General features: G+C 39.4%; 3 protein-coding genes across 7 annotated transcripts in view; 1 reads left to right on the forward strand and 2 right to left on the reverse strand.

Annotated features, from left to right (window-relative positions):
* The first annotated feature begins 297 nt into the window (after nt 1–297).
* On the forward strand, nt 298–6,719 carry LOC145487969 (protein canopy 4-like). Its single transcript, XM_081466733.1, has 6 exons — nt 298–478; nt 1,507–1,633; nt 2,000–2,094; nt 2,605–2,729; nt 5,981–6,098; nt 6,590–6,719. Exons 1-6 carry the CDS (start codon nt 298–300, stop codon nt 6,712–6,714), a joined length of 771 nt encoding a protein of 256 aa, XP_081322859.1. The 3' UTR covers nt 6,715–6,719.
* A 767-nt stretch (nt 6,720–7,486) lies between these two features.
* On the reverse strand, nt 7,487–9,892 carry LOC145488454 (L-rhamnose-binding lectin ELEL-1-like). The gene is made up of 2 exons (XM_081467329.1): nt 9,006–9,892; nt 7,487–7,806 (listed from the first exon to the last, which is right to left on the reverse strand). Exons 1-2 carry the CDS (start codon nt 9,112–9,114, stop codon nt 7,487–7,489), a joined length of 429 nt encoding a protein of 142 aa, XP_081323455.1. The 5' UTR covers nt 9,115–9,892.
* A 393-nt stretch (nt 9,893–10,285) lies between these two features.
* Nucleotides 10,286–15,235, reverse strand: part of LOC145488428 (uncharacterized) — a 14,237-nt gene continuing 9,287 nt past the window's right edge. For 3 of the 5 annotated variants that reach the window (XM_081467299.1, XM_081467298.1, XM_081467296.1), the window contains 6 exons: nt 14,794–14,910; nt 14,029–14,154; nt 13,336–13,741; nt 12,771–12,950; nt 11,116–11,438; nt 10,286–10,831 (listed from right to left, as the gene is read on the reverse strand). In XM_081467299.1, coding sequence (XP_081323425.1) covers nt 10,692–10,831; nt 11,116–11,438; nt 12,771–12,950; nt 13,336–13,741; nt 14,029–14,154; nt 14,794–14,910 — 1,292 coding nt within the window. In that variant the 3' untranslated portion in view covers nt 10,286–10,691. The remainder of the gene's footprint in view (nt 10,832–11,115; nt 11,439–12,770; nt 12,951–13,335; nt 13,742–14,028; nt 14,155–14,793; nt 14,911–15,235) is intronic. The other 2 variants (XM_081467297.1, XM_081467300.1) reach the window with 1 other exon arrangement.

Genomic DNA, 15,235 nt, shown 5'->3' on the forward strand with positions numbered 1-15,235 from the left:
AACACGTCCTATTTAGAATTGTTAATTTACTCTCCTATTACTAAAATGACTAAAAATCTTATTAATAAATGAATATTACAAAGAAGCAATGTTGTGTTTGTTTAGCTGCTGTTTTGGTCTGAACCTCGCCTCGAGCAACCAATTGCCGAGTCACAGATAATCACCATTGCAACTGAGAAACAAGGTTGTAAGTATAGAACGAATATAATCATTATATTTTTATAAGAATTTACGCGATCTAAAGCGACAAAATAGTATAGGAACTGCCTGGAAAAATTCATATTTTTACGTTATACCATGCAGTTAGGAAGAATATTATTAGTTTTTTCCAGTTTACATTTGTTAGTAATTACACCAATCGTATTTTGCCGCGAAGAGAGGATCAAAGTTGGACCTGATCCTAATAAAGATAAAAAGATCAATCCGTACATTACCAAGTTTCACCAGGCCGCCGGCTTAAGACCTACAAAATGCCAAGGTAAGTAACCATAAGTAATAATTCATGATTTATCCTTAAGCTGTAAAAGTGTGAACGGAACAGCTGATTTGTGATTTGTGATACGAGCTGATCACTCGCCGGTTCCTGTACTATTTTTTGGTCTTGCTAACACTTTTGTAAAATCTGAAAAAAATTTTATTGCGTGGAGAAAATCGCATGGATAAATTGATCTGTGCATTTTCATACTAAAGAATAGCTCTGTTATCGATTGTCGTGGTGAAGTTAATTGGTCGGGTGAGTTTTTGCTATTGCTGAAGAAAAATTATACAAAAATGACGTTTGATAGTGGAAGAACGTTTGCATTGTCTTTAATCAAGAGACCATAATCTGAACTCATTTTCTCTTGCTCTAATTTAACCATTTCCATTCCAGGCAAGAGCTATATTTGCGCCACATTGATATTTAGCGCTCAGAATAGCAATCACCTGTCTTAAGGTTCCGATGAGTTTCTACTCTCTCCTGGTTTCTACAAAAACTTACGGGTTCCACTGAGCTTATTTGAAACCCTATTCGATGTTCCGTGACAGTTTTCTTGAGCTGTAACTGAAAATATATTTTCAGTTGTTAACGCTGTTTTTAAAAGGCGACTTTTAAAATAAGCGACTTCAGGGAACTGGATACTTGGCGTTTAAAATAGTTCTGAGTCAAGTAGCTAAAAAAAAAAAAAAAATTAACAGTCGCTTTAAACATCAACCAAATAATTTTACATAAACGTCAAAATTTCACGGAGTCTTCTAACTAGCCTGCGTACAGCCGTCCGAAGATTGCTGTGTAAAGAATACTAGAATCCAGGTTAATTAACTGAGGTACGGTAGGTCAAGGGAAAACTCAAGTATATGTTGCAAGTTTTGATCCCTGATTCAGTTCACAGTCAGAGTGCACCGAAATTTAAGAATACTACAATCGAACCTCTCCACGACGGCCACGTTGGGGACAGACGAAAGTGGCCGTTGTAGAGAGGTGGCTGTTAGTGGAGGTTCAACTTTATTACACTCTTGTTTTTTTAGTATGCCGCCTTATGGTGACAGAGTTTTTAGAGCAAATGAAGAAAACGGATCGTCGAGAAGATGTACCTCGAGGATATGCTCTTGAAGATCTGGAGAATCCTGACAAGAGCATTCATTATGAAAAATCGTAAGTAGATCTTTCACTAAGTAAATGATGTAGTTTCTTTCACTAAGTAAATGATGTAGTTTACGATTCCAACATGCTCTAAAGCTGCTTTTGGGCCTTTCAGATTGTGGATGGATGAATAAGTCAAAATGTCTTATGTTTCACTTTTCACTTACTTAGCTAGATAACTGGTCAGAAAAAGTACTTATGCACCGTAGAGTCTTGGCTTCGTGTTCTTCCTGGTGGAAGTTCGCACCTAAGACGTTTTTTATTGTCTCCCTTCATGATCGTAGGAAGCAAATTGAAGCTTGAAAAATTAAAAGCGCAGACTTTTTTCGGTATTTCTATATTCATTCTTAATTCTCGATTTCATGTTTTATTTTCAAGGGAACTACGTCTTATGGATGTCCTTGACAACTTGTGCGAGAGAATGAAACTTTACCGCGCAAGGCCTGGACCCGAATTCCCCTACATCAAAGGAGGTTCGTAGATTTAAATGCTAAATTCACAGTCTTGTGCGAAGGACATTACTTCGTTGTTTAAATGGTGGACAGCGTTATTCACTTTCCATCATCTAATTGCGTATTTGGCTTGTCAACACTTATCCACTGTAGACAACTGGGGAGGAAATATTAGACTTTGCCGGTATATGGTATTTAACAAATAGATTCCATGTTTCTGTGCGTCTGTTCAGTAAAAGATCATAGATGACGTGAAAATGTGGTGAGAACAAAAAAGTGGTATAAAAGCGCGTACAAAAAAATGCTTATGAAGTAATCAATACTCCATTCACCAATCAAAATGCGAGAATGATTTGACTTATTATATAAAAAGTGATTGCTCTATCATTAGGGAGAAAGCACTAAAGAGTTGACAACAAAACAAAAAGAAACAAAGATGGCTAAAAGTGGGTAAAATTAAAATTGAAGAACCTGTAAACTGAAGAATACTTTTCAAGAGAGGAAACTTAAAACCTTCCCTTTACCTTTCAGCTAAGAGTCAACTTCGTGAAGTATTGGACGATATGGCAGCGAAATCCAAAGTAAAACTTAACTATGAGCTGCCAGACGAGGTCGTGGAAGACTACACTTACGAAATGGGCCGACTAAAATTCAAGGTAACTAAGAACTTAGATTTATGTAAAAGTATATGCTTTGTAAGTAGCCGGTGCCTTATCGACTAGGCCTAACCAGGGTACGTTGAAGCACTTTTGCAACATTCCAGGAGCCATAATCGGGGACGGAGACCGTAAGTCTTGGGATCCGCGCGTACCTATGATATGGGACAATTTTTCTATTTTTAGAACAAATTGCGCCATCCTGACGTCATATACCCGCGCGGATCCACGCACATGTCCGGGGTTCTCGCGTGGATGTTGTCACGTTGCATGATCAAATGGTGAGAGTTGAGAGATTCTCTTGCGTATTTTTCACAGCGATGGCAGGGAATAAGGCAGGGACTAAGAACCAGGGCGCTTATATGTAGTTTTATGCTCTGAGCCAACGGAAAAGGTGGGTTTTTCAGGGTCGAAAACAAGACTTCAATCTCGCGCTGGGAATGAATAATAAGATCTGCTCGCGCTAGTTGTAAGCTTACGCGTATGTTTTTGCGTTTGTTCTGACTTAAGAATATAGCAAGAAAACTCTCTACTCTGGTATCGAGTTAATTTGTGAGTTTCTCGGACAATGGTTAATCATAACCAAAACCTGTTTTGATGGTTTCTTATTGTTTCTGCTTCTTTGGTGAGTTTGCAAAAGTTTTTGAAAGGAAAGTCTGACGCGTACAATTAGCTCATTTGCATACTGCAGCTCGTGCACTTTCAAGTCCGAGTCGGTTTTTCAATTGTCAGCAAATCTTGACAAAGATTTCTTTCGTTATCTTTTGTGCTGAGATGCTGTAACAAATTTCACGAACGCAAAAAAGGCTACTAACATCATGTGTGTTTCTTCAGCATAAGCATAGTGAAGTGTTACATTGCGAAAATGAAAATAGACAAGGAGTTTTGATATTTTAAACTCGATCAACAAAGTCGAAATCGTTATTCGAAGTTGATTAAAGAAAGCGTCATCTTAACTTTGCTGATTTTTTTTGCTTTATTCGCATATTTTCAGCTTAGCTTTTAATATGTTCTCAAACATTTATCAATCTTAAACATATTTAAAACTATACAGTCATTGTTTGAGTTCGATGTACGTTTTCACACGAAAGTGCGGCGGAAGTACAATTTGTCATGTTTACTGACTGTACAAAAACAAAACATGCATCGGCGGGCGCTCTCATTCATCGACAACAGAAAATTTACTGGATTTTTACACGAATAAAACTGAGCAGTCTCTACGGACGTAAAGTTTTTGGGCCTTGATGAAACGTCAAGCGTTGCTCACAATTCAGGCGAAACTCAAACTAGCACTTATTTTGTTTTACCTATCGGTCGTGATAGACTGGCAAATTCCTCGCAAGCGTGTGGCAAGTGGAGCTAGGAAACTATGAAGTCCTGAAGCTCTGCTATATCTCAACATATCCAGCTGTTTTTTGCTGTGTAATGGAAAAGCTGTTAATCTTCAACGTATGTGAGATTTAAAGTGGAGTAATGTACAGCTCATGTAAAAGAAGCATCCGTCAGAACACAACTTGGTCAGCGATATATATCTAAGCTTAAAGCGGAACATACCTAAATTCGACACTGTCTTACTTCACTCAAACTGGAGCAGCTTACGACGAAAATACTTAAGCAAAATTCCAACAGACGTAAACGCGTTGAGTTGTGGGCCAAAAACATGAAAAATTTCAGGAATTTCGGACGCCATTTCTTCCGCGCGACATCCGCAAAAATCCTCGCAGTATGTACGCGCGTGTGCCTCCGGCGATGGCGCAATTTGTTCTAAAAATAGAATTATTGTCCCTTATTATATGGCTAGCTCCGTGAGCGGGCAAGATGAATCAAATCCTGCGCTGTGATTGGCTACCCAAGCGGGCAAGATGGAGCTATCTTGCCCGCTCGGGACTACCCGCCATGTCCCGCAAGAAAAATTTTCCCGAAAGCCATATAATAAATCCTTTATTGACCAAGCTTGTTCGGCCAAGATGGCTGGATATTGGCCTCGTTCTTTTTTTGCGTGTTTATGGACCTTGACTCCGTCTCGGTCCATAAACACGCAAAAAAAGAACTTGGCCAATATCCAGCCATCTTGACCTCACACTTGGTCAATAACCCATATATATCATGGGGACAACCCCAATACTAGAAATGGCGCGCGCTTACGGTCTCCGTCCCCGATTATGGCTCCTGAACATTCTTAATAGGGAACAATTCAGGCAATGGATGCTGTGTGAAGCCAGATAGAGGGCTTATTCAATGATAAAGCCACAGTCCCGGTCAAACCGTATCTCACCTTTTCAATAACCGGCCCACTTTCTACTTCATCGTCAATTTAGTATGTGATGTCTTTCTTTGGCTGATGCGGGGCGCAGTGGCCTAATGGCTTGTGCACTGGACTCCGGATCGAGTGAGCGATCGAGCGGCCGCCTGGGGCCCGTTTCTCGAAGGTCCCGAAAAGTTTCCGCACCCGGAAAGCCACAGCAAAATCTCAAACCTTATTATTATTATTATTATTATTATTATTATTGCAGGGTCCGTTTCATTCACGTATTCTAAATGTGAACAGAAGTTCCCTTTATACAAAAAGTTTCAGACGTATACAACTCTTTGTTTTTAAATACCGATTAACTAAAAATGGATCTGAAGGCCCGAAAAGTTTCCGGGACTTTTGAGAAATGGGGCCCTGATTCGAGCCCTGGCCGGAGTCATTACGTTGTGGTTTTTGGCAGGACAATTTGCTCTCATCGTGTCTCTCTCCACCCAGGCATGTAAATGAGTCCCGCCTGGCGAATTGCTTGGTCAAAATGACAGAATGCTGAGGGGTAGCCTGCGTCACACTAGCATCCCATTCAGGGGGAAGTAACAATACTCCTAGCCGCGTCATTTTACTGAAACCGGGATAAGCGTCTACAGCTATGAGACAGTTGGGACCGAAGGAGCTACGTCACTGCTTGCGCATTTTGAAAAATTCAGCCTAAATTTGTCAAGTTCGGTTTATTATTATTTCTTTGTTGTTGTTTTTTTTTTATCTTAGTAAACTACTATTTTCTGGTTACCTTTAATTTAAAGCTAATTTTGTACGTGGCCGAAATAACTTAAAATACCGTGATTGCGCTCCTTCAAGAGGCCATACTTCTTTGAGTGGGTTTCAACGCTCGTTTTCCAGTTCAGTGCGGATAGTTAGCTTTCGACCTCTACGTCTTTCGAGCGGCTGATGATTTCTAACCTCACTTAAAACAGTGAAGCTAATTTTAGTGTTCATTTCATAGTGTATTCACATGCTGGAGATCCACGAGGATGACATCACACATTGGTATTTCGGTGATCAAAAAGAAAATCTACTCGACTGGCTGTGTGTTGAGAGAATTCTGGACGAAGATGAACAAGGTACAATTCACATCACCACATAACAAGAAAAATACAAATTGTTTTTCATGTAATTTCAATAAAAAGTCCCAATCAATCTTATGGTTGCCGGACCTCACGCATTTTATGCAGGGGCTAAGAATATGACAAGAATACGCGCTTTAAAGAACTTGCTTATTTTTAAATAATTAGGTGTGTCACCAAGACATATCCGGCATTAAGAAGAAAAAAGAGTCGAAAAAAATATGAATTAGTAAATGAATGAATAAAGGAATGAATGACTGAACTAGGGAATGTATAAATGAGTAATTGAATGTTGGAGATTGGCTTTTCTGGAAGTAGATCTTAGAGATGATTATATTGATTTTAGAACGTGGATAATACAGAAGGGGAAAGCGAAGAGGCAAATTAAAATAAACCGTGTTAAGATTTATCCAAATCAGCCATAACTGTCGTAAATTTAATGTAGGTATCTAGAAAATTTCGAAAAACCAATCGATTTTCTCCTTCAGATTGCCTCAATGCTTCAACGGAGATGCCCGAGGATTACTATGCCTTTATGCAAGAAAACAACTCAAGTAAACCAGCGGACAAACCGACCATTCCACAGAGAGAAGATAGACATTGGGAATTGTAGAGAAACAAAATATGAAATATAATGAAATCAAAACAGCACTGCTGTCAGGCAGAATTACTGAGTTAAAGTAAAATAATTGAAAGAAACCTTAAAATAACACGATGCAAACTGAGCATTGGTTATAATATACGAGAAGCAAACAAAAGAAGACACAAACAACGAACGCGCATTAAGACACTGGAATTTGTGGAGAGATATACCAATGATAAAATGGAAAGATTAAGGCCATTAGAAATTTCAAGATGCATTGTTCATGAAGTGTTAAGAATCGGAAGAAATGAGCGTACAAAGAACTGCGTATCACCAATAACTGATACGCATTTAAAAAGGAAATTGTGGGAAAAATAAGATGTTTTGTATTGGTGTTTCAAACATATATAAAGTAAATTTGTGATGATGATTCTTTGTCACTGTTTCTTTTAGTTTGCGAGATACTTTGGTCCGAATTTGATTTTTCCCCTTTTTAAGGTTGCCCCATGAGTTCGTGGTAACTGTCAGCGGGTATATGCAGTAGGAAGCTATGTATGATATATGGGTGGGTGGTATTTTGCAGTGCGAATTGTTCCTCTTATCAGAGATAAACGTTTCAGAGAGAAAGTCAAAACGATTTGTTAAAAACCTAAAAATTTACTCATTTAACTATTATTTTATAACACCAAGGCTAACAAAGATTGACGTGTTCGTAGATTACAGCGTGATTTCAGAGTAAAATCAGCGTACAACATTCTTCAGGCTTGGTTTTTAGCAACAACAAATGAAATCAAAGTTGTTGTCATTCAATGCACCTGTATTTGACCTCCAGATATTTGTATGTTCCGGGACAGGGATCACCAAATACTCGGTTGTTTGCACGTAGCCTACAGCGGGCTTTGTTGTTGCATTCGCCTTGCACAATAGAAAGTGAATTTCCAGCATGGCAATTGGTGTCCATTTTATGCTTACGTGGCACGCCAGTACGCGAGAGGTACCTGCACTTCTCAACATCATTTCTGCCATAGGACGCTTGCATCACGCTGATTATTTCTCCATCTTCGCAGCTGATGGCATTTCTGTTTCCGCGGCTTTCACAAATCACGATGGACATTGCATTCTCTAAATCGAAACATTACATTAACACATATGAAAAAATAATTGAATGAGGTCTTTCGCAATATCCACAATAATCAATAGCGAGGTAAGTGCTATTAGGCGAAGCTGAGTCTAAAAATATATGAAATCAAGGACTGCTCTGTATTCACTTGAAACTCATGGAATTTCTTTCCTTTGTTATACACTTTTCCCGTTAAAGCATCTGTCAAAACACTTGCTAAATCTGCGTGGCGGTACATTGCAGGGCAACCCTCCCCTCTCAGCTCTCCACACACACCAGGTAAAGAGGGGCACTTTGAGAAATTTAAAACCACCTCCTATCGTTTTCGCGTGGACAGAAAACATTTTGAAAACGAAGCTTTTCGAAAACAGTCTTCAAACCGGAGAAATTTAAAAGCGCCGTCCGAAAACAGTTTGAAAACGGAGCTTTTCGAAAACGATGGCGTCACCATAATCATGTGATTTTTCTGACTCGGTTTTCCTAAAACCCAAATCCAAAATGACCGGTGATTGTTGTGTTTTTAAATTCTTATGGCTTAGTGTGGATGGAAAACATTTCATGCGTTTTAAACCCTTGGGGCCTTGAAGTCTGAATAGACTGTAATTAATCCTGATAACATAATTGAAATCATTGTCAACGAGACCTCAAATCCAGCTTTAGGGACAATCACCAAAATAGAACATAGCGAATAGGCAAGTTTTAAGAATATCGATTCCTTACCTAATCAAAGCTTTAAAGTGGCTGGTGTATTTATCGTAAACTAAAGAGGTCAGTTCGATTCACCATTCCTTACTTGAGTTTAGGTTCATGTATCAAGATAAAATGGCTCTTATTAGAGATATTTCTAATTGTTCAGATCATAAGCCGATTTGACAGTTTTGGCTCTGAAGATTCTATTAAGTGTGGCGTCTGTAGCAGTCAAGATTTCTGACACTGTGGAATTTTTCGACTTCGATAATTTTGTTTCTTAAACAACAGTCCAAATAGTCCAAGAAGTATATATATATTTATAAGTTCAACAGATTGCATCATGACGCAACGAATCATTGATCTTTAGGTTTTCTCTCATTTTCCAATGTTTTATTAAAAGCTACATGAAATCTCAGTTGGACTCTTTCGCGTTCACTATTTAGTTGACGCTAATGTGTTAAGCCAGCGCAACTCGTTGGAAAACTGTGATTAATATTTAATAAGCTCTTACCTTCAATACCGAGGAAGTCATGTTTCTCGTTTGCAGTGTCCTCCCATGATTTTGCAGCAGGTGTAAAAAGCAGAAAAATGGCATAAAATAGTAGACTTTGCTTCTTCATGTTGTTGGCCTGCCAGAATTCACAGCAATAGATAAAATACTAGAGACCATAGAGACCTTTTTAACTGGGTGGGAAGGAAGTTGCCCTGTTGTCGTAATCAAAATGTTTCGAATTTTTTTCTTCCTCCACTTCCGGTGAGGTCGATCTCTCAACCACGCAACTACTTATATTGGCTAAAAGTTTACTGCGCTTAAAATGCAAAACCACAAGCTTCTTATGTGATCGTTATTCTTTTGGTTTTGAAGTTTTATCTTAATGTCATGAAGTTTTATTTTGAACTGCAGCAACATTATTATTTAGAATATAGCTACTGCGTCCCTGTTTAATATATTGGAGCCAGTGAGCGAGCATTACTTTTTAATAGATGCACGGCGGGAGATTATAGAGCACGTATGTCCCGGATGTTTTGTTGCCAGCGCAAACACTGCCCCTTCTACGATATAAATACTTTCTTTTTTTTGTGCGATATTCTTAGCAAAATAGAAGATGGTGTTCCTTGTTTTCTAAGAACATAACGCACTTTTGAGGTGCGTAAAAACTGTTGAACGCACTCACTTTCCCTTCGTGCGACGACTAGCGGTTTTCCAAGACCTCAAGTGTGCAATATTTTCTTAAGGAATATGGAACCTCATCTTCTATTAGGTAAGTGTTTGGTTTTCTCATTTTGTGGTGAGGGTTTCAGTCTCTATGTTGTGTTGTAGATGGACGGAAGGAAATGACTTTGCTGTCGTAGTGCAAAATGTATCGAATTTTGTATTCGGTGAGGACGATCCTTATATTGGCGCAAAGTTTTACAAGCTGGCTTTGCCATGGAAAGCCATAACTTTCTAATATGATCACTAATCAGTTTATCTTGATATTATGGAGTTTTATCACGATGCACTGAAATATTATGTGGTGAGTTTTTGTTGTTAAGCTGCGTTTTTGTATACGTGACGAGGTCTCATGGTTATGTGTTGTGTTTCCATTACGATCTGTTGAGGTCTCTCTATTATGTGGTGTGTGTATTATGGAGTGTGGTTTTCCGCTTTAACAGCTCGGATGCTGGGAAATAAGTTATCTACAGTACAATCGAAAACACTAGAATGCTGGCATCTCTCCCAGTCACGTACCCGGTTTTCCTCGTGGGAAGGAGTACTATTTAAAATTTATCAAATGAGTGAAAGTACTAGCGAATACCTCAGGTAGTTTTACTTTATTGTTTCTAAGAGATGAAAACGGTTAGCGAGAATTACAACAAACCAATTAATTAAAAAAAGTGGAGTTAAATTACATGAAAAACAGACCTACGCGTTCTAAGAGAACTTGGTGAAATATACGGCATTCTAATTTAAAAACGTTTTTAAAGTCAGCTTAAAAACGCTTACTTAGTGTCTAGTAAAAAGCGATTGTCTTATTGTTTAGTTTCTTAAATCAGAATGAATTTCATCGAGGAAATCTCTAACATAAAATTATTATGCCGCTACGTCTTTACATAGAGCTCTGAACTGAGTATGCCAATTCGTAGCTTGAGGTAAAAATCAAACAGAAAAAAACTACAATGAACACACAAAGCAAGCAAATTGCTTATGACGCCTTCAGTTCTGCAGGTCTTCGTAAAGCGGTATGTACTTGCGTGCGGATATCTCCTTTTTCTTTTGCCACGCCATGTAACCCATTCCCACAACACACGCGCCAATGAACACAGCCAGGGCAGCAACGACAGAAAAGTTCATTCCTACAAAATGAAAATCAGAACCAAATCAATCGAAGTAGCTAACCTAACAACCAGTGAAAAGTGACAGCAAAATAATAAAAGTTGCCAACGCAAAGTGAGGGAGAACACAAAGAAAGAGTCGTGGTTTTAGTTTTTCACTCGATTGGTTGAATAGGTTGCGTAAATAATCTTGAGGTTAACAAGGCTAAAAGAAAGCTAATTTGAATGTCTTGGAGACTCCGTTGAAAACGATGTCTTGGGCGGAGTGCATCATTAAAAAACGCCGCCTCTACTTTGCCTCTTACCATTGCTTGCCACGCGCGTGCTCTGATCGGCTTCATCCGCTTCCGCCTCCCTCTTCTCGCGGTTCAGTGTGAAAGGACCCTGGGCAAGAGCATAGGTGTTATCCGCACTTTCAGGAAGCGGCTTTGCGCTTCGCCGCCTTCGCGTCACACAGCCTTGCGCGCATCTAGAGTTAGGATCGGAGGCGTTGCAGATCTTGACCTTGCAGTGGAAAAACACATAAGGGTGCTTGTTGACATATTGAAAGGCTTCCAGGCTAAACCGCTGACATTGGTCGCTAGGGCTGGGATGGAACCTAAGTGTGTCATCTTCGTCCACTGAGCATCTGTGGGAAGAAAATTTCACCGTGATGTATAACCACTACGCAAACTCAATTTGAATTGGTATTTGATACCCTGGGAATTATTAAAATGACAGCATAAAAGAATTTATACGTTTTCCACTCCTTCACTTTATTTGAGGCTGCGAAGAGGCTAAGAGGTTCGCGACCCACTAACAAGTCGGGCTTCACCTAGCTGCCCACTTCACTGGTCTTGCCGCCGCTTGTCCCAGGCCAGAGCGATTCCCCATAACTTATTACCATTCATGAACAGCAATACCCAGGGTAGAATATTACACTATTTGATTCTCAGGAATCACTTACTTGAGTTTCTTAATTTCTTGTTGCATTGGAAATGTTTGCAAAACAAACAACGCCATGTTAAGGTACTGCCTATTGGCCGATAGCTCTTACTTGAAGGGTTGTACATTATGGCTTTACCTATAGGCTTAGAACTAACCTTAAACTGCGTAATATGCAGTACCACATGGAAGTATTTCTGATTGACCTTACTGGAATGATTTTAATGATGAAACAAAGCTAGTAATCCTTGACGAACGCCTTTGAGAACCAAGAGCTAACTCATTCCATGCACAATTCCCCACATAAATATAACCTGGACAGGCGAACATAATACTAGCGGCATAGCTATCAAATACTTTTCTACGAGGCTGCAAGAAGAGCATTCTCTTGATCTTTCTGGGAAATTAACCTCATAAAAGGAAAGATGTAATGTGATCATGAGTGAGTGAGAACTTTATTAAAGTGTCAAAAACCTTGTAGCCTGGAAATAATACACCATACTAACTTGGGGACACTGCTAAAAAACTATAGTAATACTAATATTAATACAATAAAAAAAAATAAATGATTTGAAGGGGATTATGTGCAGCATAGGATGCAGCCCTTACAGCCGGTGTGATGAAGAAATAGCTCACCAAAGAGTTACCAGGCCACTATTTTACTGTTGTGTGCTCAGTTACCTGGCCTATAAATGCGTGTGAGGTCGGAGGTGACCTTGCTTTGATGCAAACCTTTGCTTTTCTCCTTTAAATGCCATCTAGTTAGCATTATAACAACTTGATTTACACAAAAAAGCAGAGAGGTCTGTATTAAAACAAGGTCACCTCCAGCCTCGCTGCCATTCAGAGGCCAGGTCACTGAGCAGACAACTGTAAAATGGTCTAGTGTGTGGAAGATTTATGGTTTGGAAAACCTGCAGGCATAATCCTACCATCACAAAATTTCATGATTTTTGTTCCTCACTGGAAAGCGGGGTCAATGGAGAAAATCTGCTAAGATGGGAGACTGGGACTGACTTCTCCAGGTGACACTTACCCGTCGCTTATGACGTCATATCTGGGTTGTGAATCTCTGTCTTGGGAAGGAGTGGCATAGCAGTCCAAGGCCAGAATTGTCAACCGGTCGTCCTCAGTATCGACGCATGTCTCAAGGTATATTCGCTCTCGGATGTAAAACTCAACGGGGAAATCATCTTGGGTGAAAGGCGAGATAAAACTGCGGAAATAGAAGATTCATCGCTTATCACACTTGAATGTTAATAATGTGCATTAGAGAAAGAAATTATTTCTCTGGCTGACAAAGCAAGCAAAGATAATTTCATACCGTGCAATTAATACAATGATTGCGTTATTATTTAAGGTTAATTTTATTTCTGGTCCAAGCATACACACTGGCATGCTAACCTAGTGTAATGCTAAATGTCTGGACAAAATAGTCTAACGACTTCAAGTACGCACTTCTGAGAAAACCCCAGCTGACTATGTCGTGCGCGGGAGTGAATGAGATAGTGGGAAGTGAGAGGGCCGGGAGAGGGGTGGGAGGGGGGGGGGGGAGGGGAGAAAGGTGAAATTATACTAGTTCATGTTTAGGTTCGACTTACCTGGGATTGTTGAACACATCCAGTGTTATGGTGAACTCTCCAAAACCTCTAGATGACAGTATAACCTTCTTGCTTATCGGCTTGATTCCAATTGAAGACACCACGCCATATTTGGAGTAGAAACAATGGAACGGGATCATAGCCTCGCGCACACGGGTCACAATTTGATTTTCCTGGATGGGAATTTCTGACACCATGTTACTGTAAATAGCGTGATCATTGTTGTGCTTGAGTAATGTACCACACTCGGTGGTACTTGTTGTGAGAAAGAAGTGAGTTTCATTTTCAGTGGCCGTGCACTGTTCATCGATTAGCCTCAGGTGATCAACATCAAAACCCCTGAGGAGGGACTTGGGCAGAGTAATGGTCATTTCATCCTGGCCACAGTCAAGATCCACTCCCTCGGCTGTTGAAAATGTACAAAACAGAGAGCCAAAAAATTACTGCCTGATAACTAAGACAGCAAGGCAAATAAGATAACATAAGATAACATAAGATAACATAAGATAACGCTTGCGTTAACACCAAATTACTAGCGATTTTACTGAGTTCATAACAAAGTATATTTGAGCAGAAATGCCAGCAAATCGCTTGATGAACTACTTAATTCTCAGAACGCACACTAATAGTAATGTATTGTAATGAATAATGAGATTTTCCCTTTTGAGCCTGTAATATATTAGCGCTACTTACCAATACAGTGGAGTCCGTCTGATGCGACGCTAAATTCTGGATCAGCGCATGTGCAGTAGTAACTTCCGATTGTATTGACACAGATATCTTGACAATCGCTGTTGTTGTGAGCACACTCATTCACATCTGCGGAAGAAAGTGAATTCAACTTAAAGAAAAGTGGGTTTGATTTCTTGTTCCAAAATCCGTTCTTTTACCTTTTAAATAATTTATGGGAAATACATGCGATGCTTGACAGCGTGACATAATTTTGCTTTGACCAACTGATTTGCACGAAGCAATTGGTGTCGTAGATTTGTGATCGCTAGTCGTAAGATTCACTTACAACAAAGTTCCACCTTCTAAATCGATCCTAACGAGATTTACACAGCTTGCGCGCCTGCCAAAGGTAAGCAACTACAACAACAAAAGTATAAAAGAACAAAACAACAACAGCAACAACCTTAAGTTTTTTTCGAAGTGTTTTTAATAGAGCTTTATCTGAGGCAAATGGCGTCGACATGCACAATCTATCACGTAAACATTTTCGGATCCATAGATTGGTGGATTAGACAGATGGCTTATCAGTTCATCAGCAACTTAGCTTCACTAAAATTTCAGAAGCATGAAGTGGTTAGCAGCATTTCTTCAGCAGTTCCAACAATTTGCCTGTAACATTTATACAACTCAGTGGATTGCAAGAGGTACTGTGAGAGTAAAGTGGAGTCTACTGGCCACAGCGTCAATCAGTTCGTTATCGAAACAAACAGAAAATACGTTTTTCACCTTGTTGGCAACGTGGTCCAGTGTAGCCCTTAGCACACTTGCATTCAAAGACATTAGATCCAAGGCTAATGCATGTTCCTCCATTGCGGCAAGGATAGCTTGAACATGGATCTAGCTCTTTGTGTTTGATAGCAAAACAACAAAAATGGAATTAGGTTTTTTCAAGATTTTAAACTTGCATCAGTCATTATTCTTTTAGCTAGGACCAAGGTAGTTTGCAAAAATATGAGAACAGTTTCTATCTATTTCTTTCCAAAAGAACCAACATCCATTCTCTTTCTAATGTAAGTTGCAACGTTTCTAAAGTGTGCCTCCGAAAAAAAAAAAAAAAACGTCAGATAACATCAGGAAGCAGAGTGGGAAGAAGAGTCCCTGAGGCAATTTGAACGCCTACTCAAAGGAGATGTCTAAGGCACGGCATTAGTGGAAAGCAACTTTTTTA

Source organism: Orbicella franksi, chromosome 5, assembly GCF_964199315.1.
Source record: "Orbicella franksi chromosome 5, jaOrbFran1.1, whole genome shotgun sequence".
NCBI lineage: Eukaryota > Metazoa > Cnidaria > Anthozoa > Scleractinia > Merulinidae > Orbicella > Orbicella franksi.